Source organism: Parasteatoda tepidariorum, chromosome X2, assembly GCF_043381705.1.
Source record: "Parasteatoda tepidariorum isolate YZ-2023 chromosome X2, CAS_Ptep_4.0, whole genome shotgun sequence".
Lineage (NCBI taxonomy): Eukaryota > Metazoa > Arthropoda > Arachnida > Araneae > Theridiidae > Parasteatoda > Parasteatoda tepidariorum.
The window spans coordinates 28,941,729-28,968,377 of NC_092215.1; the positions used below are offsets into that span (position 1 = coordinate 28,941,729).

Below are 26,649 nucleotides of genomic sequence, written 5' to 3' on the forward strand. Positions count from 1 at the left end.
AAAAAACTGAAATAAACCACCGAAACAAATTTCAAAAACAACAATACAGCTTTAGGTTTATTTAGTAAAAACAGCTATTTGTAACTTAAATCTTAGTTTTGAACAGAATTAATTAAAAAACCTTTATACATTTAAAAATAAATTCAAATAATGCTATACTGAAATAGAATTTTAATCTACACTTGATAATTTTACCTGTTTTCCAAGATTTAAATATGTGTGTTGAAACATTACTTGAAATAAGAACTTGGAAGTACTTAGTTTGATTTTTACTACTCTTCTATACATCAAGTATTGATTAAAGAAGCATGTAAAGTAGATGGAAATGGATGGATGGATGGACAAAAATTAATCCCAAACTTTTGTAACAAATTTTAATAAAATTAAAGAAAAAAATCTCACAAGTTTTAACCCATGTTGCTTTTAAGAGGTATATGTTTTAAGTTTTCATGAAGTAATGAAAATAAATTAAAATCTAATGTTGTCTTAGTTTAAAATTATTTAATATTTTTATAGTTTCACGATTTGTTAACTAAAGAAGTCTTTTAACCATTGATAAAACAAACTATTTAAATTTTTAAAGTTAATATCAAAGAAAAAATTAAAAAAATTAATGAGTTAAATTTCAAAAGTACTAAGAATTGCTCAGAAAAAGCAAAAAATATATTTCTTCATAAATATTTCAAATATAAAAAAAATATATACTCTATTTTTTTCTTCAAAAGATGGTTCACTTGATGCTTCCAAACTACAGAAAGCCCCTTTGTTTTTGGGAGATTTTTTGCTTTCTTTAGGAGTTGCTTTTTTAGTTGAATCCAGAACTGTTGAATTTGTTGACATCTCTTCAGCTAAAGAATTAGAAACCTTTTTTTAAAAAATATAGTACACTTTTTAAAAAAAAAAACAGAAAAATAAACAAAATATGCTATTAAAAAACTATGTTTCGAGTGAATTTATACTGAAAATATACAATTGAGGTATAAAGTTTATAATAACAGTATAGATTTAGAACATAACTTTGAATTTTAACAAGTTAAAAGGTTATTATATTAAATTGTGAAATGGAGAAATTTTTGAATATTATTTAATGTTTTGACTTTCAACTATAATGAGAACATGGATATAAATTTGTATGCAATGCAATAAAAAATTCTTTATAGAGCATAAAAGTTTAATACAATTTAGCATATATATCCTCAGTAAAGGTTAATATAAGATATATAGCTTTTACTTTTAAATTGTAATTAACCTTTGAACAAAATGGGTTATTTTAAAGAATGATGTGTATCCTTTTTTAAATATTTCAGACAACTAAGACTAGGGCAAAAAATCAATTAAAACAGAAATACATTTTTTTCCATCAATAGAAAATAAAGAATAATGCTCGTGAATTTCAGTTAAGTAAATTATTTTATCATTAAATTGTTATTTACCTAAAATCAAATTAATGTGGTTTTATGCTTACTTTTGTTGCTGAATGTGTAAATGTGTACACATATAGTTTCTTCCAATGAGCTGACAGCAAACATGTGCTCATATGGATGGTATTCAATACATGATAATTGACAAGGATGTAGGTTATTTGGCAATGTAGCATCAATGTGTTCTACATAAACAATAAACATAAAATTTTAAATAACATAAAATTCACAAATTTCAAAAATTAATTATTCAGACAGAAAGGTAGAAATTAAAATATGCTAATTATGCAAAGATTAGCTTTGCTAAAATATTTCAACCTCTGGTGGACAATGTATATTTTAAGAGAGTAATAGTAAAAAAAAAAGCCACCACCAAAAGTCATAAGTGTCCAGTGACTTTAGTCTACATACTACTACAATTTAAAAAAAACTAATCAATTGAGAGACTATAAAACATGTTAAAACAAAAATTCTACTAAACGTAAAATTTATCAAAGTTAACACAAGATTTTTGAGGCCTAATTTAAGCCTTTCTCTTGTTTTTCTAAATACTTAGGGTTTAATTTTTATTTAAAGATATGACTAGTAAATTTAATGGAGTTTAAACAGTTCAATCAAAATAACATTAAAATTTCAGTATTTATGCTGAAAACTTCTTTTTCCTTGCTTTTTTGGCTTACTACATTTAATTTAAATATTTGAGTTTAAATAAAAACTGACCTATTGACAGACTATGAAAAACTTTAAACAGAAATTCTGTTAAAAGTAATATCTACCAGATGATAATGTAAGATTTTTGAAGACCAATTTATGCCATTTTTCTTGTTATTCTACTAGCTTTCTTGTAATTCTACTAGTTTTTGACATGAATTGCAATTTTGATAGTTTATACAGTTAATTAAAAAATTTAAATTTAGTTTTCATTTTGAGACCTCTTCTTTCCTCTTGTTTCTCTTGCTTAGCACACTAAAATTTTGAAAAACAAAAAAAAAGTGAGTTATAATTTTAAAGTTAAAAACATTTATTCTAATGTAATAGAGTGAAATTAGAAAATCGGATAAGTTTTTATGAAAAAAAGTAAAAACTTATGTAAAGGTTAAATACTCACTTGATTTTGTATTCCATACACAAATGCTTCCATTACTGCTAGAGAGAAAAAGCAAATTTCCACAAGGTGAACAGCATCCAGATAAGGGATTTTGAGGTTTCATAGGTAATTCATATTGGAATAAGACTTGATCTCTAAGAAAAACAGGCTAATTACAGCTATTTCAAAATTAAAGAAACTCAATTTAAAATAAAATGAATATTTTAAATACTAAGTTCAAACTTTTCTTGATTAAAATGTGATCGATTATAATTTATCTCATCATTATTGAATGCTATGCAAAAAATTGAAACACAAACATTGCAGAAATCCACATTATTATGCATGCATTAATAATTATAACGTATTTTTTTAACTATTTCAGAAAACTTGAATGTTAAAATTTTTGTAAAACCTCATATTTTGTTTGTTATAACAAGGGAGAGCTTTATGATAAATAAAATAAAAGAATCCCTACTATTTCATACCGATATTTATTTTTGAATACATATTTTCATAAATAATTATAAATAAGATAATAAATAAGAATTAAAAACAAAGAGAATTGAGGAAATTTATATATTAAGTTCATATTTAAAAAAAATTTGAAAAATATTTACAAATCTTATTAAATAAATAGGAAGAAAAAATATTTGTGATACAGATTAATTACAACAAATAAAGTGTTAAAAATAGATATTTTTCAATGAGTTAATGTCTTGGTAGTTCAAGAACTCACTTTATGAAATCAACTGATCGAACGCTACCATCCCCGCAAAATACATGAACAACATCTGAAAGGCCATCAATAATTTTATCAACAGATGTTATCTGAAATTAAGAAATAAAAGCATTTTTATGGTTCCATTATGTATAGCTAGAAATGTATACAGAAATGAAACAAATTGGCTGTCAACACAAGAAAATTTTCTTTTTTCTTCCTCTTATTTTTTGAGTTTATATGAATAAATGTTGAAAAATAACAAACTTAAGGAAGTTATTAAAATAAAAACAAAATCCAAAATACTCTTAAAAAGATTATTTTAAATAAAAGAGTAACTAATGCCACTTTTAAAAACAGAAATGATTGGATTCTCAATATGCTAGAATTAAATACTTCTTTACAATGGTGAGCAAACCAAAATGGAATTTGAAAAAAAAAAGTTTATCATAATCTTTATCTTTCCTATTACAGTGCCGTTAAAATTTCTTTTCAAATTGTACATGAGTTAAAATGTTTATTATAGATAGTAAATAAACAAGTGCTAAACAAAAGCTTTCATTTTGCTGGATTTTGAAACATAAAATATGACATACTAAAATGATGTAAAAAAATAATATACCACAAGATACGAAAAGTTTTGATTATTAATTAATAAAATAATAAAAAACAATAATTATTGAAAAATATATTTCTCATAGAATTACCAGTGGATAAATTAATTTTATTAATTGTGCACAAATATATTTTGATTCCTGTATATATTGGAAGAGATTTGATAAAATATGCAAAAAGTAATTTTCTTTTAAGTAACTCAAACCCAAACCATTTTTTGCCATTATGAAAGATGTTTATTCAAGGAAAATACATTTTTATGTCTGATTTAGTAGCTTATATTGGATGTACTAATTAATTAGCATATTTAAGATTTTTAATCAATTAATTAACATTTTTGTATGTGAGGAATTTGATTGTTATTTAAGATATATTTTTTGTATATTGTCTACATGATGAAATTAAATTATCATGCATGTTAAAGATTAAAACGATCTGCTTTGCAAATAAATTCAAATTTTATATAAAAAAATACAATTTTTTAATAGAGAATGAAACGATTTAGAATTACAAACAAGAGAAAGACACTGTTCATGCTAGTTATCAAAAATTTTTTGAATTTTACGTGTAGTAATATAAATTGATGCTCAAGAAACAAAAACAGTTATGAGTATCAGATTCTTGATAATGAATATCAGACTGAACAACCAGGATAAAGTTGACAAATGTTCAGTTCAAAAACAAAACCTGAACTTTTAAAAACTAAAATGAAAATGGGTTTGAGAGTCCTATAAAATTTTTCCTTTTCTAAACTAGTCACAAAAAATGAATTTAGAAACATGAAATTATATATATTAAAGTATCTAAATTCTTCTTCATTTTTAAAAATGAAAAGGTATTAATACATTTGAGAAAGGCAGGCACATTACCTTGAACAAAATAAGTCAAAGGTTAAATAGCCTCAACAACTGTACCTTAATTGCAGGGATATTTAGTTCCTTTACATGAACATACTTCTCAAATTTTCTTTCTAAAAAGAGATGAAAGATACGATAAATACAAATCAAATTAAAAAATTATAAACAATGAAAAACTTATTAATAAAATATCCCAAGAATTAACATACATATTACACATGTATCAATATATAAGAAGACATATGCGAAAGATAAAAAAGTATTATTACAGAAACTTTTTACAGAAAAATCAAACATTACAAGAAAAACAATTGTTCCAAATTTAAATGGTGTTTTCATAATAATTTTAAAAGAAAGTAAATAATTTAAGGGATAAAATAGCATGATTTCTTTTTAACTAGAAGCTCAGAAAAAAGTATTTATGAGTCAGAGCTTGTATGAAAAGGCATTAACTAGACATATATGTACGCTTTTTGATGGAAATATTTAATAATTTTTATTAAATATACAATGTATAACAGCTGCTATAAAGGAAAAAAAATTAAATTTTTTTGAGGTAACAAATCACAGAGATATATTTGAAAGAAATATTTAGATATATTTGAAAGAAAATGGAATTCATAATTACAGAATCCAAATCATTTTTTTAAATTTAAACTAAATAAAAGGGCAACCTTTTTACATTTAAATAAATATTGAAGAATAGGATGACAATCAGTTTTACATAATGGTAGGATTAGATAACCTTGTAAACATTTCTAAATCATGGTTTTAATATTTTTTCATGATAATTTAAATAATAAAATATTACATTATTGATTGCCAAGTTCTATTTCCATTTAAATATTAATAAAATAACAATCCAAATATTTTTTTAGTCACACGCTGCATAGCAATTGAGTAAACTCACTTTACATAGATATTTCCCACTGTTGTCTTAATTCTCCCATTTCCCCCATTCAATTGTCCCATTTACTCTCATTTGTTTCAATAGTTTAAAGTTTAAAGCTAGTTTAAATGTTTAAAAAAATAGCATTAAAGATCTATTTACCATTTCGGTTCATAGAATATTTTGAAATATTTGGGATTTTCCACACATTTATAAGGCCATGACTGTCACCAGATAATAATTTCATTTTTCTCTCAATCCAACATAATGTGTTGACTGAACCATTGTGGCCTTCTAGTTCTTGCAAAAGTTGAACAGCATTGTTGTATGTCCATATTCGCACAATATGATCATAACAAGCTGTACAAATAATATTCTTAGTTCCAGGTTGAAATTTGGCAGCATAAACATATGAAGGATGTACAAATGAAGCTTTAAATGTCCATGATTCTGAGCACCATAGTCTAAAAAAATTCTATAGATATATTTTTTAATCCTTCAAACTAACATTCAATTAAATTTTCCGACACAGCAAATGATGAAAAGTAGTAATAGGATGCTAATGCAAGATGATTAAGTGCAAATTTCAAGGAGCAATGCATTGATGCAAAATGGGTGCAAGAGTCAATAAAGTGTAATTTTTGGTGCAGTTAGTAAAAATGAATAAAATCTATTTAGGCAGACAATTGTCAATGTCAGTAATGAGTGATAAGACAAAAAAGTATAGAATATTGCTTAATTGCATAAAGGCTACATCATCAATTCTTTTACATCAACAATTAATTTGATCATTTATTTTTATTGCAGTTAAGGAATAAAGGAGGAAATAAAGGCATTGATTAAAACCTCTATACATTTGACAAACATTAAGATGGTAAATACAGAACAAACGTGACTACAGAGAAGCTATATATTATATATATATAAAAATATTTAGAATTGTAAGTGTGTTGCAAAATTTATATATCTCCTATCCTCTTTCTTGATTTTTTTCATAAAAAGTTTGAAGGAAAAATTTAGTATTGTCCAATGTTTTCATATTATTAAAAGAATATCAAAAAATTTTAAATTTCGTTTGTGAGAAAAAGGGTAAATTTATTGTCAAAACCTGTTATAAAATATACCAATTTATATAGGTCTCCAAGACATTTAATAAATCTTAAGCACAGACAATTAATTTAATCAATTCATTAAATGAAGTTATATGTAACACTTTATTAATACAGGACAGACGTGACTACAGAGAATGTATATTATAAATATATATATGTATATATAAGCAGTAAAAATTGATAAAGTAATTTAGTAAGCGATTTAGTAATTAAAAATAGTAGAAGTTGATAAAGAATCTGTCTACTGAGGAATATGGCAAGGGTGATAGTTACAGGTACAAAACAACTAAGGGTTATATTTCAGAAGGTGCACAATCCGTGCAAAAAAATAAATAGATTAGAATTGTAAGTGTGTTGCAAGATTTATATATCTCCTATCCTCTATCTTGATTTTTTTTTTTCATAAAAAGTTTGAAGGAAAAATTCAGCTTGAGGTAACCAACTTTTTCTTAAAACTAAGAATCATACTTCAATGAAATTACACATTGCGTAAATTATTCTGTTTATATATTTTCAGAAGAATAGAGAAATGAAGTATTACATGGGTGTTTTAATTCCTTACTTGTAGAGTTTAAGAATAATTGTCATGCATAATTAAATGTATTAAAAAATTATCTCTACACATATTAAAAAACAAATCTGTATGTTTTCGTTGCATTGATATGAGTGCATTTACAGTAAAACAATTTAAATTGATGGTAAATTCGTAACCCAAATTAATGCATTTCATAACATAAATTTCAGTATTTTGATTTAAATTTTTTAAGAAGTTGGTGATACATAGTGATGAAACATAAAGGACTAAACATGGGAAACTGACAACATGCACCAAACATGTTATTAGAAAATATTTACTCCATTGTACTGATATTATAATTTTTTTAGTTTGGTCAATTGAACAAGGAGTCATTTGTCTTACCTTATATTCCATACTATATATTAGGTGTTACTGTTTTTTGAAAACCTATCAGACTTATACTCCAAATTTTTTGTTATTATTTTTGGCGAGACCACTTTTGCGCTATTTTAATCAATGTAATGCTAATTATATATTTTCTTTACTAGCTTGATTATTTTTATACTCCATTCTCCTGATGTTCAATCCTGGCATCCCACTTTTCCATTAGTAAATTTGGACAAATAAATTAATTTGCAAAATTTGAATGCTGTACTATTTTTCATTTTTGTGAATTTTGTTGCAATTTTGCATTTGCTCCAAACTAAATTGAAAATATCTTATTTGTATCATTCACGAAGATTCACAAAACAGAGACTCCATGAAAGTTGGTTACAAGGACAATCATTTAAAAAACTTTTTTGCACACAAAAGTAAAAACACAAATCAAAACTGATATGAAAACCTGTAAACACATGCATCTTTATTTGCTTAATTAATATTGATGTGCACTAAATGTCTTTTTTACCAAACAATATGGTCAAAATAATCAACTAAGTTGATAATCTTTATCCCATTTTGCAATAGTTGACAAGATAAAAATGATAGCTTCAAATTTAATTCCTCCAAGTGGTACTGCTACCGTATTGGACAGTGACCACATAGTAATTTTACTATGCTGTATATTTCTGAAATTAATCAATTTACTATACTGTAAATGAATTCAGTAGCAGCTAAACTGTAAAGAAAAAATGTAAGATATGAGCAAAATATTATAAACACTAAGCAGTTGTGAAGACTGACAGCAGTGAATGATCCAAAATTACATACTTTACACTATAATCTCCTGAAGTAGATATAAAACAAGAATCATCACTGCACCATTCAATGTCATATATTACATCAGAATGAGCTAATTTCTTTGTTAAAAACTTTCCAGAAGGAATCTAAAATATTTTAAAGAAAATACATCACAGTGTATATTTTGACAATAAAAAGCTAATAAGAAATACTTCCATCATTAGCATTATAAAAATACTTACAACAAATGAAAAAATACTTACCTCATAAACAGATATAAAGAACTGACTTGAAAGACCACTGCCTGCTATGAGAAATCTGCAAGATACAAATGAATGAAAACTTTAATTAATATAAAAATTTAACTTGAAGTAAATAAAACTACACCTAAGAAATTTGAAAAAGTAAATAAAGTGAATGGTAAATTTAACATAACTCTATAAATTTATAAAAATTAATCACATATAATGATTCCTTATAAGTGTTAAAGCTCTCAGAAAATGCGAGTATTGCTTTTTTTGATGTCTTATTCCTCCATAAACAATAAGAATTTTGATGCACGCCAGCATCATATTTATAAAAGTCAGGACTGAGAGGGTTAAAATAAGCCGAAAAAAATGTTATTTCAATTTGTTATTGGGTACAAGTTTAAGTATTAAGCAATAATTTTCCAGTTCAAATGTTTCATTTTATTGCAGTTCAAGTTTTGGTTGTTATGTAGTAGTTTATGAGTTTCTCCGTAACTAAAATTGCTAATTGTACAATAATGCACATGTACTTTGGGATTCATTATTAAAAGATATAAAGTAATAAACTTTTGGGCAACAAAGACATGATAGTTAAATGCAAATTATTATTTTCTCATTGACATAAAATAACTAAATGTAACAGGAAAAACTGACATTATTTGCTTTCTGTAAAACTCTGTTCAGTTTTCTGAATTGATAAAATAAACATGTTGTGTAGCAAATAAAACTTTAGCAATCGCATCTAATACCAAACTGAAAAGTTTTTTGACTAATCACTGACAGAAATAAGTAATCCTGTCCCACATGTAACATGTAAAACTTAGTAAGTTATTTCGCGGCAACACAATACTTAAAAAAGAATTCTTTTAACAAACAAAATCATTAAACTTCTATTTAAGAAAGTTGGGAAAAATGCGAAAGTAATAATAAGAAAATAACATACGTTTTACATAAACGTAAGTTTATTTTAATTTATTTATGAGACATTTATTAATTGTGAAATATTTTATTCTGATTACAGTTAGTCTTATTTAGGATTTACTAATGTTTTGCTATAAAAATAAATAGACAAAAATAAAATAAACATTATCATAATTCTGAAGAAAATTTCGGAAGATTCCTTTTCTAAGATATACCCTTTTGATTGTTTTCATATTTATCTATAAAATGTTATTTCAATAATTATTTGTAAAACTTCTAGACCTCTCTTAGACATTTATAAACACAAAAAAATGTATGTATGTACAGAAAATAAAAAATGGAATAGCTGAGTAAATTTTGGTTTAATGATCAGATTAACAGGTATTAACATGCAATCTTAATAGTTCGACAAGATAATTTTAAACAGGTAAATTAATTCATGTGCATGATGTTTTAAATTTAAAAATCATGTAAAAAAACAAAAACACTTTCTCTGAATAAACAGTATTTTTTCAGATGGATATGAATTCTTGAACTTTAGAACAAGTATGGAGGGCTGCAATCAGGAAAAATGAACAGATTAATTCAGTAAGGAGAGCGATTGGAAGTCAAGCCCACTTAGAGCTAACTTATTATTAGCTGACTTATTTGGGCAAATCACAAAAGTTTTACACACAATGATAAAACTCATTTATTGAAAAATAATTTCACATGAAATATTATTTTTTAAGATTACTTACTATTTCGTATTGTTTTTTATGCAAAAAATTTTGAATTGTAAGGTATACAAATTTTAATCATTTCTAACCATGTAATTTTAAATGAGAAAATTTATTTTATACTGAATCATTAAAATAGTTGAGCAATAAAATTTTTAATATAGTCATATTTTAAAATTTAATTTTCTTAATAAAAAAAAATCTTATTTTAGAAATTACATAAAAAAGAAGAAAAAAATCTAATTTTTAAAATTTTCTTTCCTTAAAAACTATTTGCCCATTATGGTAATCTTTTAGATTTTGCAAATCATGTAAAAATTTGTATAACTTATGATCCATATTTTTTGCAAGAAATGATCTTAAAATTGAGTTTTATCATTGTGTGAAAAAAGACTTTTGATTCACTTGCATGATTCCAAAGATATATTGAAACTTGACTGTTAAGAGCTTATTTTTCAGACTGTAATTCTTTATTTTAAAGGTAAAGAAAGAAAATTAAGATGTTTATTCAGAGGAAGTAGCATTTTATCTCTGATTTTGTAACTTAAATTTAGTTTTTTCATTTTATTTGGCATGAAACTGTTAAATTTGTGTCGTATTATGAGAAAATTTCGATCATTTGAACAAAAATTATAATTATTTTTGTTTTTTTATTTTACGCAATGTTTGTATATACATGTGCTCAGATACATATAATACACGGCAATGAATGTGCTGATGTAATTGCAAAAAGTACTCAGAATATAAGCAGGAATGTTTTAGCACCATTGGACATCAAGCGAATTTGTAAATTATCAGTTTATCAAGCCTGGAAAGAACACTGGAATACACAAAATGATAATAAATTACATGAAATTTTCCCTTCTATTGATAACAATAAGATATTATCCATAGACCGCAAAACTAATGTTTTAATAAACAGGTCACGCATTGGCCACTCACGATATACCCGTATGCATTTATTGAAAAATGAACCTGCACCTGTTTGTTCATTCTGTAAAGTTGTTATCACCATTAAGCATATTTTTACTGACTGCAGACAATTCAAATACTTGAGAAATTTTTTTTTTTTGCAGTTTTAACCCTGATCTTCAATCTTTACTTGGTGACCCTATACATCACAATCTTTTAAAATTTATCAAAGTCATAGGACTCTATTATCTGATTTAAAAAATAACACCTTGGCTTAACCTTGTGACCAAATTTTAACCTAGTGCCTGGCGCAGTATAGCCATTTCTGGCTCTTGCGCCAATAAAATCCAACCAACCAACCAGATACATATATATAGAGTTTTCCATATTTCCATAAAGTATATTTTTAGACTTCTTGTCAAAAGTGAAGAAAAAAGTTATATACATTTGAGGGTCCTAAATTAATATTTAAGCTAAAAAAATATTTAAGAAATCTGGCGAACCACTATGGAAGAAAAAAAGATTAAAAATATAAAGACATGCTTAATTGTAGTATATTCTTGAGAGTGTTTCTAAATGTAGCCTACCAACTGATCTCTGTTTATTTGAGCAGTTAAGCAGGTTTTACCAATATCTTTTTCAATAGTAATTTTTCCGATTTTTAAGAGATTTTTCTTCCTTTCTTAGGTATTGATTTGTTACCCTAAATATCCATATTTTTTTAAACTTTTCTGTATTATTACTCTTTTTAATCCTATGTACTGGCTGCACATGATACATTGTATGTCATACTGTACTTTCCAGCGATGTGTTATAAAATTTTTCATTTGTGTCTTTGGCTCACTATAAGGGAGGTTCCGTCGGCTTCGGCACTATAAGGCGGGACTCTCGGAGCATTTTAATTGTTTTACTGCTGTTGCCATCAGATTGTGTAATGTTTTCGTATTTTTGCACTTTTTGTATTTTATGTTCTTTTCTGTTTTTCTTCATTTTAATAAACATTTACCCATATGCCCTAAATTGGGGCAGGTTGGGGTAAATATTTCATATTTTTTAAACTTTACTTTTAAAAAGAATTCAAAAAATATTTATCATGGGCACTGACTATTGAACACATTGTATGTATATAGGTTAATATAATTATTTTAAAATTCTGAAGAGCATTATCTATTAAAAAGTTAAGTAAAGTTAATAGGTAAAAAGTATAAATATTTATAGTATTGCTGAAAAAAATAAGTTTTTTAGTTCAATTCAGATGAATGATACTGAAAAGGTTTAAAATAAAGCAATACTTATAAATAAAAATGTAATTTTATAACTATTTAGTACCTTCCAGAAGAGCTAAATTTTAGTATTTGACAAGAGCCTGAAGTAGCTAAGGATAATGAATTGGTAGTAGGTATTTTACAAGGCTCTCCATCCTTTCTTGACCATTTATATATAGAGTTCCCAGCAGTATTAGAGCTACAGATAAAAAGGAAAATCATTAAGTAAAACTTCACAAAAAATATTGAGAAACTCAATTCAACTGAAGTTTTATTTAACCATGACAAGTTGGTGGATGGGGGAAAAGCTAAGAAAAAAGGGTTCACTTTTTCATAGGTTAGAACAAAAAAGTGCACGAAATATGAGAGATCCTTTTTTGGCAAATGAATCTGTGAAAAAAATATGTAAAATCAGCTGTAATAAGATTTGGTACAAAATGTTTCATTAGGAAAAAAAAACATTTCGGTTAGACTGTGAAAAGATGGCGATAAAACATCAACTAAGATGTCTTTATTCACTTTGCTCTGATTCTATGTTTCTCTTTTGCTTTACCTTTCTTTGCCTTCTTCCCCTAAATCACTGGAATGAACTCTACTGTTTCACTTTACTCTTAGTTTACCCCACCAACTTGTGATGGCAGATCTATAATACATTCAAAGCTAAGTATAAGTTTTTATTATATAAATTAACAAGTGAAGTTGCACTTTAAGTTTTTATTCAATAAATTAGTAATTTGAAGAATATGTTTGCTTAATAATGTGATTTAATTAATCTAATTTATAACAAAGAAGGAGATTTGGAGATTTATTTATTTAATTTTCAAATTAAAAAATGGGGGTTAAATGTAATATTTGTAATGGGGGCATTTAAATTTAAAGTTTTTCAAATAAATTATTTCTTTCAGTACATAAAGGAAGATTAAAAGTGCTAGTTAAGTTATAAAACTAATTACTAATAAAAGGAGATTTTCTTAAAAAAATTAAAAATACTTTTCGTAAAAAGTCCTTTTAAAAAACATTAAAGAAATACTTAAATGGAAAATTGTGAATAAAGACTTTACTATTCAAGTTTTAATCCTGTTACTAGTAATAAGTTAAAAAAATAAAAAACTTTTTCTTGATAAACTTATTACTTAAAATTTTGTGAAATTATAGTTTAAAAGACTAGAAGAAAACATTGAAGAATGTAAAAAATTTAGTCAGAATTGAGAAATAATTTTGTCTTGAGAAAGAAATTAATATAAGAATTAAGTGTACCTTTCATTAGAATTTTCAATTGAATTGTTAGAAGAGTTGGTTTTTTCAATAGATTTGTTAGACACAGAAATAGTTGTTTCCTATTTGAAGAAAAAATCATAGTTATTTAACTTTTGAAAAATAATCACAGATAATTTTAGTCAATTAGAAAAAGTACCTAAAACTATAAGAAATCAAGTAATTACCTACTAATACAATGTAAGATTCACTGCATAGTTTTTGCAATTATCTACTAATTTAGTAAATTTAACATTAAATAAAAGAATTTCAAGTGAAAAAAATATTTTGGGAAAAGAATTGACAAATGCGGCAAAAAAATTATAAAAGTGATATCTAAAAAAATTTGGCTGTTTTTTTTTTCTAATTTAGGATGTTTTAATGTCCTGCTGATGCGATTTTTTTAATGAATTATTGAAGAACTAAGATGTAGTGTGCCCTACAGTTATTTTGGAACTTTCATCATTTTCGATTTTACATCTTCTTGACATGTTTAACGAAGTTATGGATCATTAGTCCTTTAACGCACTAGATAATTTTCTAAAGGTATACTTGAAGGTTTTTTTTTTTTNACTTGAAGTTTTTTTTTTGTATATTATTGGGGAATTTTTAAATAGATCAAGAGGTCATTGAAAAATTACTAGGCTAAGTTTCTTTAAAAAAATTTACTAGTTTTAAATTTGAGTGGTTATATTAATGAAGGAATTCTATTCTTAACAATAGAAAGATTCAATTACACTTATAACACTTAAAAAATGAGAAATGCGTTCCACATGAACAAAAACAACTAAATGCCACAAATAGGGTTAATAAAGTAGATATGTTAATGCAAGCAAATGTTTAGAAAATTTCCTTTAAATATGAATAGTAATAGATTATTAAAAATGTTTTTAAAATAATTAAACATCATTTGCAAGTATCGTAAAACATTCTGATAACAATCCAATATGGGTTGGGAGGTCAAAGAAGTTAAAGCTGTACGATATTGTGAACAATGGCATATTAGTGGCTATGTGTTCAGCATTGTGCACCAATCAGCTTTACTTTCCAGATACATTGATACCCTTGGTGGGTTTCAAGCTCTTACCAGGGATCAAACCCAAGGATTTCACACTGACAGCTTAGTGTCTTAACCACTGAGCCATCATGGCTCATTCATAACTTTCATTAAGTTTAAAATAATGAATTAAAGTTAAAAATTATCTTATCAGATATACTTTAAACATTTAATGATACCACTAATGTTTAAACATTTCATGATGCCAGTAATATATACAGTCGGACCTCTATCTAACGAAGTTGCTAAATCCCGATGATAAGTTCGTTATAGAGAAAATTCGTTAAATAAAAAATCACCTTTTAAAATACTTAAACAATACAAAACAGGTTTAAATTCATAAACACTAGGCATAATTAAAATAGCAATTGATACACCGTTATCCTGTAAACTAGTATCTACTATTTATTTTATAAATTTTAACCATAAAAAAAATCTGCAGGGAAAGCAGGAATAGAGCAAAACATTATACAGTGTTATATTATCATGCTACATACATTTTCAACTAAAAAAAAAAAAGAAAGAAGATAAATTTATGTATAAAATTATAACTGCATTTATTATAAAAGTAATTTTAAACATGCATTAACCACATGCGTTTTTAAGTCAAATTGCTACTGATAAAATCCATTAATTTGAACTGAGTTTTTTGTTTGCAATGCAAACAAAAAAGGAAAAGAATTTTGCTGCTTTTTCTAAAATAACTTTTAGAGAGAGCAGTAAAACATTGCACAAATCAGTAGCTTCGAAAATTAATTCATGTTCATTTCCCTCATCAAAAGCGTTAACAAGCTTGAAGTGTTCTGAAATATTTTAGAAAATAGGGAAAGGGAATTTCAGAGAAAAGTTCGTTAAATAGAAGTCCGACTGTATATNTATATATATATATATAGTATAAGTATGAAAAGCATAAGTAAGCTTTAAGAATACTAGGAAAAGTAAAATTCTCTGATAATACTAATTATTATCATTGATTATGAAATTAAATGAAAACCCATATTATAAAATAAAACCCATACTTCTTGAAATGGTAACATTGATCGCAAAGAAGGCTCAATTGAAAAAATTTCATGAGGTTCAATAGATACAAGGAGTGAAGCTTGAAGAGGAGATTTTGTGCTCTTTGACCACCACTGAAACACCTATATTGAAAGATGATTACTATTAAGAATTTATATTAAAAAAAAATCCTGGTTTATGTTACTGAAAATCAAGACATGATGGGATTTCCCTAGCAAAAATACTCAAGAGTAAAATAATTGATCATTTTATTTCAGATAATAAGTCTACTATATTCACTACCAAATGCTAAGTCAGTTAAACACGATTTTGTAAAATTTTTTTAATCTTACACACAATATAAAATATTTTGATGACCTAAATACAGTAGAGGTCTTTATTAGTTTGTTAAAAGAAATATGGTGACAATGTCATAAAAATGGTAAATTGTATTCATTACTTTATAGTGCTGAATTCTTAGAAGTAGAGCTGTATTCATAGTTAAAAAGCAGCATACCAGCAGCAAATATAATGCAAATAAGTTTTTTAAAATTTGAGAATCACACAAAAAAGTTTACTTAGGTCTGTGTTAACAAAGTTGCAGTTTCTCTCATACCAATTTGAATATTGTAAAATAATCATTTGACTAAGAAAGTTTTAGTAATAAAAACACTGAATTATATTATTAGTAACCCTGTATTGCATATTGTGATGTTCTTTATTCACTCTCAAATAGTTTTAGATTTAACTTTAATACCAGGCTACAAATCAAATAATATGTGGAAATTGTGCCATTTTATAGTGGTCTATCAAACTAATAAAAATTAGGGTCATTTAATTCTTAAATGGAATTTTTTTAATTGCATTCTTTTTACCAAAACACACCATTTACTAGCATCTATGAAGTTCGTATTTTATTTAATCATTGAATTACTTGCTGAATCTAATCTCTCAAAAAAGTGCTACAATTAGCTGGTTTTCTTCATTAACTTACTCCTTAATTATATACTCATTCAGACATGGAAGTCTTAGAAATTTATCAACCTCAGCTTTACAAACATTATATATTTAATCCACCTAGAGTAATTTGTAGATTCCCTTGGGTTCTCTAAATTTAGTTTTGGGTTCTAGCCAAGGATAATGTCTTATTTAAATACTCCAATTTAATCAATTAGAGGAACATATAAAATTAAACACAAAGAAATCTAAGACTCTTTTGTGCAAACTACACAACTGTTCATATAGGTTAGAAGAAGAGTAATTTCTGGATCACTTATTTATTTTTGCATTTAAGTTTTTTAAAAAGCACCAAACGTGATTTGTTCTTGACAAGTTATAATTAATTTAAACAATTTTCATTTATTTTCTTTAATTAATTTTTTGTTAGATGACACAGATATAGTGAGAAGTTTTGATGAAAACTTAACAGATTTTTTTGCAACTAATTTCATTATTGTGTCTCTAACATCTTTAAAAACATGTAAAGAAATTGATATTTTACTTTTGTAGCATTTTTTTCCTTGCATATGTGAACACAAAATCTACATTATACATATCAATTTATATAATTTTGTTGCTTCTGCTATTATTTCTTTTACTATTAAATTTTTGAAATGGAGAAAATGTCATTAACAATCCACAAGATATTAGTTATTCCTTTAATGGAGACATTTGTTTTAAAAGATTATAAAAAGTGTCGCTAAAACTATGTGTCCAAACTGTTAAAAGTTGTATTTCATTCTGTGCTTTTGTAATATCTAGTTCTATCATCATGCATGACATATAAATGATTTTTTAATTGATTGATATTAATCATTAAAACACTAACTTAATATGTCAGAAAGAAAACACTTTCTTTGTATGAACTAATATTAAAATAATATTAATATTTTTCAGAATATAATAATTCTCCTTAGATAATTTTATAAATAATTTTAATCAAGAAGAAATACTAATGAAACACGTAAATTTTAGAAAGCTGAATTTGGGTATTATCTGAAAACATACAGATCAGCAAGCTAGTCAGAAAAAATGAGACCAGTGGTTTGACATGTGAGCATCGATGAACTAAAAAGGTGATATGTTACTTGATATAAAATCAAATAACTTGATATAAAATCAAAACAGAAAAAATGAAGAAGAACATTCTTTCTAACAAACTATTGATTTTTTAGTAAATGCTATAGAGAATACATAATTAAATACATGCTTTGTATATTTTTTTGAATATGAAGCTGAAACTTGGGCAAAGTGTTTCAAGAAATTTTACTAGTGAAAAACTAGTAATGAAATAGAGCACGAAATTAATGACAAAACTTTTCAAGCAAGATTATTGCAAGAGACATCAAGAAAACAAAAATCATTATAAAAAATAGTATATGACTATGCATCAGTCACATTCGATAAAATACAATTTTATGTGATAAATGCACTTGATTCTAAACAGTGAATATGTGCTAAGATTTATTAGAGACTTGGTAAGGATTGGTAAGAGACTATTTAAGATTTATTAGAGATTGGAGAAATCCTTCTGAATATCAAATAAATCCACATTGTTTGTTGTCTTTCATACTACTAAAAACATTATAATACTATATTTAAAATTTTAAAAGTTTACTGACAATTACAATAACTACATGAAGACAAATGAAGTTTTTTTGGTTGTTTACTTTATGAGCTGAGTTATTTTTTGTTGATCAAAATAAGTAGAGCCAGATTGGTTCAGATTTATCATAAAAAAAACTCTTTAAAATTAGTCTATGCAAATCTAACATTGACAATTTTTTACATCAACCTTATATAATTCTCCTGCTTTGAATTTTGATATACACCATATAGAAAGTAAAAATAATAAAAAAGTTTCAGAAAAATAATATTCTAATTAAACATTTTTGATTGAGAGATACAAATAATCAAATTTGAATGCTTACTTCAATTTCAGACGTTTTCTTTCTCTTTTGTGAAGGTAGAGGTTTGTAGAGCTGCAATCGTAATCTTTGCCCAATGTTTATGACCTCATTGGAACCAAGCAACTAAAATCAACAAATAAATAAAAAATCAGAAATATAAAGTATGATGTGAAACAGTTTAGATATAATGTAAAACTTAAAAAGACAGCAGACACAACAAAATTTTAAACACCTTTTAGTCAGAAAAAAAATTATCATAAAAATACTTTAAGATCTTAAAAAAAATTTCAAATACAGGTATTTTTTTTTTGATACAATTCAAGAATATTAGGTTGTAATGAAAAGGAGTTGCTGAATAACATAAGATATAACATCCAAAGAGAAGTATCTCTTTTAAATGCTTAAATTTTTCTATAATTTGTTATTTTTTAATATTGTTCACAGTAGGGGAAAATTGGAAAATGCACTGTCAATATAAGCATGAAATCTAAAATTTGAAAATGTATCAAAAAATAATAAGTAAATATTGAATTAGTTAGACTTGGATGCTTGATAAGAAACCAAAAAATAAGCAAATAAATAAAATACTGAGCTTCAGAACTTATCACTATAATTACCAAAAAGTAAAAACATTATAGGAAGATGGGACACTGGCAATTTAGGAAATTTCCTATTTATATGAAATTATATATATATATAAAAAAAACTCAATTTACCATGCAGTTTTGACATTCTTGTTTCAACTAAGACATATCTTAATGCAATATTCCTCAACAATAGATACCACAAAAAAAAAATACTAATCTTTATAATGTCCAAACCAGGCTCATTGTCTCAAAGCTTGGAGCATTAGCTACAAAACTTTAATACAGAGAAAAAAAATTATATTGATCAATAAATCTGTATTTATTAAATATAGACTGCTTCAAAAGTAATGTGACTTTCATTGTTATTCAAAAATACAATAACTGGAAATCCAGATAAAGGTTTTGCATGCTTTACAAAATGCTCTAAAAATTTTAAAAACAACTCCGGATTTGACCAGTCGCTTAGATAAACAAATCCAATAATTGCAGGTAGGACTTGATAAGATTAACACTAAAATTTAAAGTGTCCCATCTTCTATTACAATTAGTTTAAAAAATTTTCATATGTTAAAACTGTTAAATATGAAAAAGTTTACTTGGCTTGTTAGTCCTGTGTTAAAGAGGGTGACAAAGAATAGGTAGATACAAATAAAGAAGTATTTTGAATAAATATTAAAATTTTCAGCTGTCTAAATTAATCCAATGACTTAAGATATAAAAAGTAGTTAGAAATTAAAATTTTTTATATCTTAAACAACTTAAAAATACACTTGTCAAGGGAATTTTGGTTATTTTAATATATATTAAATTAAAATAAAGTATTAAAATTTTAAATCTCACATAAGTAGATGCAAAATTAAGAGAACATAAATCATAAATACCTTTAGAAATGCCCAGGCTATTTTACGCATTCCATTATCATGTAATCTCTCATAATTATCTTTGGTAACTGATTTAGGTACACAATCCATGACCTGTAAAAAAAAACATATTTAGCTCGAGCATATCAGAATCAATTAAAGAAATGATCCAAACAAAAGTAAGCATGATGATAAGGTCAAGCTTAAAGTGCTAATGCTAAGCTTATGCTATGCTTATGCTAAGACATCTGACTCATTTAGATTTCATCTTAGCAAAGTCAAAATTCAATCTCTGTACAAATTTTAGCTTATCACGATGAAGTATTTGTACAGATTTTTAAGCATAATTCAAAAATAAAAGCCATTATACTCCCCTTTATTTAATTCAATATTCCATAAAACTTAGTTATGAGTATGCTTGAATTAAAAATTTTGAAAAAAATTAATAAGCTTTAATTAAAACCAAAAGTATGCAGTTTTAAACACTGCAAAAAGTTAGAAGATACACTACAAATCATCACTCAAACTTCAGATAATTTTCAGTTAATATGATTGATAGAAATCATCTCTAAGGAATCAAGATTTAAAACTCCCATGGTCATATTATACAATATGGCATAAACAATGTAAATACCTAAATGTTTAAATTGTGAAATATACACCTGAAGAATAATAGTTGAAATTCATAGTTATCAAAACTTCACAACATGCCAAGAAGTAGTTTTTTATTGTCAATGCAATGGCAAATCTCAAGAATCACATAGGTATCTGTTTCAGCTATGAATATAGTAATGAATGAGCACAACAGCCATATGCAGTTAAATCATGATATTGCAAAAAAAAATAATGTTGTTTAAATATATAATACAGACTGAAAGAATTAAAAGTTAACTTAATTATAATCTCTTTTATTTCATATTACTCTCCAATTAAGAAATTAGAAACTATATTTGAGAAAGCAGTTTGTTAATCTGACAATTTTTTATTTTCCTATACCAGTTTCTGGTGTATCAAATAATTGTCTATCATATTTTAAAGCTAATCTTTTTTTTAACTTACAAGTCCGGTTAATTTTTGTTCAAAGAAAAACTGATCATAAGTCATACAAGCCATAATGTGGTTTTTTCTGTGAATTAAGTTCATACTTGATTTGGTTTAGGTTCTGTCAAATGCATTGTGAACAATGTAAAAAAAAAAGATGCATGTTTCTAGCAACAATATTGTTGGGTATGAACGTATTTATGAACTAGGTTGTTGAACTAAAATATTTATGAGTATTTTTCCAACAAGGTTAGATAGCCTAGGAAAAAACTAAACCTATCTTAAAAGTAGTCCTGAAAATAAAGCTGTTTAAAGTTAAGTCTATTTGTATTCTTATAGCTACATGTTAAAAAACATTTTTGTAAACTTGAACACTTTCTTGCTCACAATTTTTTTTAACAAATTTTAATAATATCTTATCATTAATTAAATTTGCCTGAAGAATTAAAGCTAACTTTATAAAATGCAAAAATTTAACATATAGAAATTATAAAACTAAAATAAATAAATAAAATTAAAATATCAGTAACAAAGAAATTAACAAAAAAATAAATAAAGTGATTTTTTTATTGGATTTTTCAGATTACTATTTCATATGACAAAAATGTTTGGTAAATTACTTAACACAAAATTAATGTATCAAAAATTCCATATTTTAGCTACTTAAAAGGGTGAATAGTAATCCATTGGTTCATGTCTTTGTGTTCTATTGGTCATTGGGATTATTGTACAAAGGACCACTGAACAAAATTTTTTTCGTGATCCGAGTCATGTTTTACTGGTGTCAGACCAGAGAACCAATTTTAATATTTCAAATACTGCTCACAAACAGATATGAATAAATTAAACCAACATAATTTAAAAATAAATTAATCATGAACAATACATAAAAACTTAGAAGTCTGTTGAGTACCTCAAAAAACAATATTGTGCTGGATTCCTTTTTAATGAGATATTCCAGGCTTTCCTGTAAGAGAAAAGATTCTTCCCATTTCAACAACTGTAATCTATGAAAATAAAAATCATAAAAATTAGCTCAATGAAAGCAATGTTTGTAATGTAAATAACTTTATACAGCAATATATATATAAAAATAATATAAATAAATGTATATAACAATGTTAATAACTATATCAACATTAAAATAATCACTGTTATTAAATCTTAATCAAGAACAGCTTATGTAATATTTTTTTTAATCAGAATTAATAATTGTTTTTCATATGGATTATGTAGTTTATTATGTAGCACAGCTCTGTGCATTGCTGTTGTAACAATAAAATGTTTAAAATATGAAATACAATCTTGTGAAATCGTGACAATGCAATTGAAACACAATTTAACCTCACAGGGCTAAAAATGATTTCAAAAATTATTTTGTATAACATTTTTAAACCATGCAAAAAATTTTTTTGTTTACATTTATGAGATAGAATATTTTAATAAGTTTAGAAAAAAAATTAACAGCTAAAAAGCAAGGTTCTGATATTTCTAAATAAGCGAGTATGTGTGGAAATTATCCAAATTTGTGAAAATGACTAAATTAAGTTTAAGACAAGATCATACTTATCACCATCCACAGCAGCAGGATGAGTCATCAGAGGCATAATGTAGTCAATATTACCTCTCTGAGTTTCATAAAAGGATACTGCTGGTTTGTTTCTAAAAATGTAAATAAAAATATATCGTAATACAAACTTAAAAAACTACTTAAAATTTTTAAACAACCTATCTTGTATTTTACAAAAACTTTAGTTTAAGGTAAAAAAAGTTACAAAAGATACACACAAATATGAAAAACTGTTAATGGATATAAATGTAACTTTTTCTGCATTAAAGGCTTACATTTCATTAAAGCGAATACAGCTTAATGCATTAGCACATCGTAGGGGATAATGTAGATAGCAGTAATTTTTAAACAATAAAATAAGAAATACCAGTCATCTAAAAAAGCTTTTATGAAGAAATTACATAAGTTAGAAGTTATGAATTATTATTTTTTTAAAAAATTTGGTGCCTACATTCAAAATTATACTAGTTCTGTCACATTTAGATAGGTATTCTTTTATATTATTTGGTCTGTCCAGACATTTTGTGAGAGGTCCGTTTTTGCAAAATTGTGAAAAAATTAGTCGTAATTTGTAAATATAAAATAAACGTTAAGTCACATTCGTTCCACCAGGGTCTTGCTTTTGCTAATTTGTGCAAATAGGGTCCTGTTATTGCAAAAAACTTTTTCAAAGAGTTTTTAAAATGTAAAGACATACAAGATTATGCTCAACATTGTAAAATTATAATTAAAAAAAATAAAAATTTAAAAAATAAACAGCAATTGCTGCTACTAAATTAGATATGCAACATACAAATATTTGGTTTTTAGCCTATACGGCTGAATGCAGAATATTAATTTCGGACGAATAAAGGAAGAAGCGTCTGCCGAAGACAAAATTTAGCTCGTTTACATTTGTCTTTCTCCCCCCCCCCTTCCTGGGAAGGTTTTATTCGATTAACAAAACAATAATGAAGATAAACAAATCTGTGAAGGGTCCGATTAAAAGATAAATTTTGTGAAGGGTCCGTTTTTATGAAAAGATATTTTGTGAAAGGTCTGTTAACGGACCCAAATTTCTTCAAACAGACCCCTGGATACAGTCTAAAATGTTGCCTTTACAAGGCCAAAGAGATTGTAACTCTAATGATTCTGCAAGTAGAAAACTGTATTCTGGTGCACAGACTTTTTACTTAGAAAAACAGTTTTCCTTACATTATTATGTAAAGAGAAAACATTCTCTGAAATTTAAAAACACCAAAAGTTAAATCATAAATTTTGTTTATTATAATGTTTGTGATCATCATATATATTAGATTATCATATGTTTATAATATTTGTAATCATGTTTTATTACATAATGCATTTACATAGAAAATGTAATTGACTTGGATAATCTTAATAGAAATTTTAATTTAATTTTAAAGAAAGTTTAATTTTTTGCAAAAAATAATTAGTTTTATCAATGCTTTTAAAATCAAATAACTAAAAGTTATATTTTTCTTGAAAAATGTTAATTTTAAAAATGTTGAACACATTAGTGTTGAGTTGATAAAAACAAACACAGATTTTTTAAAAATGGGAAAGTTATAAGTATGATATAGATTTACTGATTCCTGAGGAGGTCTTTAATTTATTAATTTTTAATTCAATTCTGTTATATTCTATGGTTGCAGGATGTCAAAGTTTTGCTCAAATTGAGTTAGTACAGTTTAATGAGACAGCTTTCTATATATTATTGAAATAAAACAAGCAAAATTTGTTTTTTTTTTATAGTCAGGTAAAACTACTGTACCAGAATTTTAGTCACTCCTTACAGCTATTAGTGCAAGTTCTGACTGCAAATGACTGTCAATTATTATGACTATTTTTTAACTTCTTATCTTTTTATCGTAACACAAAAAATTTAACCTTTTTTTCCTTAAAAAAAAATAAATAAATCAGATGATCCAAGTTATAGAATATTCATAGTTATGCTATTTCAGACAGATATAAGAAAATGTAACCTCTTGGTAGAATGATTTGGAAAGTTTCATGCAAATTCTAGTTTCTTAAAAAGTTTAAAAACAGGGGTCTGTCTAGGTTTTTCTGAGAGGTATCTATTTTGTGAAAATTTAGACATAATTTGTGAAAAACTAAAAATTACATTAAAAGATCAACACAAAATATGGATTTATAGTTTCTTAAGGGATAAAAAAATAAAATTTTAAGTAAAAGTACTTTGTGAAACTACCGTTCTTCCTAAAGTTGAATTTGTGAAGGTACCGCTAAACGGTAGTAAATTCGACCTGGACAGACCCCTGAAAAGTTAATTTGAAGGGAGCTATTGGGGTTAAACAAAATTCCGTTTGTGTTAGATAATCGAGGTTCTACTCTGTATCTTAAATAATGATTCGTTAAATTAGTAAAATGAAGTTATTAAATGGATTATTACTTGTCTTGCTTTTTAAGTAAAGAGCCTTGAGAGGAATCAATAACTCGCATACACACTACTGGCCTTGTCAATAACCTCCCAAGTTTAAGGTTGTCACAAAAATGTATGGTTATCTTTGTGAGACTTTTATCCACGTTATCATTTGTATTCATAATTGATAGCTGATATGCTGAAAAAGAATAACATAGGGTTATTTGGAAAGTTACCAATAAAAAACAATTCAACTAAAATAAAATCATAAAAATAAAACATAATTAAAAACAAAAAGTAGCAGATCCTTCTTGTAATAAGATTTATATTTTTTTTTTAATCAATCAACACAATTTTACTGTTCCAACATTTTTTCTGTTATTTCTTTAAAAATATTTTTCAATGAAATTGACATTGTTTTAGCAAGGGAAGATTTCTGTATCGTCTGCAGTAGAATAATCACCAAGTCTTGTCAACTTCTGGGCAGTGGCCCACGAAACTAAAAAAAAAAAATCACAGAAGGTGACAACCTCAAACTAGTACTAGACACATAGCGGGGATATTTTCGTATCCTGTAGATTTTAAACCTGAAAATTTAAAAAAAACAAAAAACATGTAGATGTTTGTCCAGGGGTGAATACGAACTATACCTTTTGAGTTGGTCCCTTTCTGTGATGCTTTTTTTAACTTCTCGCGGGCCGCTGCCCGTAAGTATCCAAGACTTGGAGATTATTCTGCCACAGATCAGGATACAGAAATCTCCCCCAAGTAACCACTCCTAGAAAAACCTTCACTTAATTTTCTTTTTTAAAAAATTTAAAAAAAGAAAGTATAAAATCCATTTAACGCCTAGGCGATTGCAGTTGGTGCGACAGATTAAGATTCGGAAATATCCTCCTTAGCAGCGCCAAACATTTTAGACAGCTTCAAACAAACTCTATGTTAAAATTGTTGATTTTGTTTTGAAATTATATTTCAGTCGAAAACAATAATATTTAAAATATCACTATAAAAGACAGAAAAAACAAAATACACCGTGATAAAAAAAAGTAATTATAAATTAAAAACAAACCATTCAAAATTCTAGAGAAGTTCCTTTTTAATCAGGTTTGCATACAATCAATCATCGTTTATAATTACATATGCATATCTTGTGAATGGAATTCTATAATAAATCAAGTTTCATACAATCATGACTGACAAAATAAGAAAAAGAGGAAAAATTTCTGGAATACTGTCTTCATAATTCCCCTTCCTTAAAATCAAAACAATATGCTAGGCAGTAAGCAAAATATTTAAAATATGCATATTTTCCATTTAGAACAAACAAGTTATAAGAAAAAAATTATGGGGAATTTTATAAAGATGATATTAATGAATTAAAAATCATTTAGATCCAATCTTCATGCTAGCTGTTAGCTTCATGTTAGTGTTCGTTCATTGTTTGTTTACTACTCCATCTCTCTGTGTTTGTTTTGATTAACGAATTAGACTACGTCCGGCTACTTATTTTTGCTCAGATAAAA

At 25.9% G+C, this 26,649-nt stretch overlaps 1 protein-coding gene across 1 annotated transcript; it reads right to left on the minus strand.

Moving 5' to 3' along the window:
- Positions 1–623: 623 nt before the first annotated feature.
- Positions 624–26,649, minus strand: LOC107454186 (jouberin). The gene is made up of 17 exons (XM_043040986.2): positions 26,196–26,649; positions 25,154–25,322; positions 22,737–22,832; positions 22,084–22,177; positions 20,151–20,243; positions 18,704–18,805; positions 15,794–15,916; positions 13,721–13,800; positions 12,528–12,662; positions 8,662–8,716; positions 8,429–8,544; positions 5,753–6,054; positions 4,759–4,814; positions 3,248–3,339; positions 2,530–2,663; positions 1,466–1,606; positions 624–848 (listed from the first exon to the last, which is right to left on the minus strand). Exons 2-17 carry the CDS (start codon positions 25,303–25,305, stop codon positions 646–648), a joined length of 1,974 nt encoding a protein of 657 aa, XP_042896920.2. The 5' UTR covers positions 25,306–25,322; positions 26,196–26,649; the 3' UTR covers positions 624–645.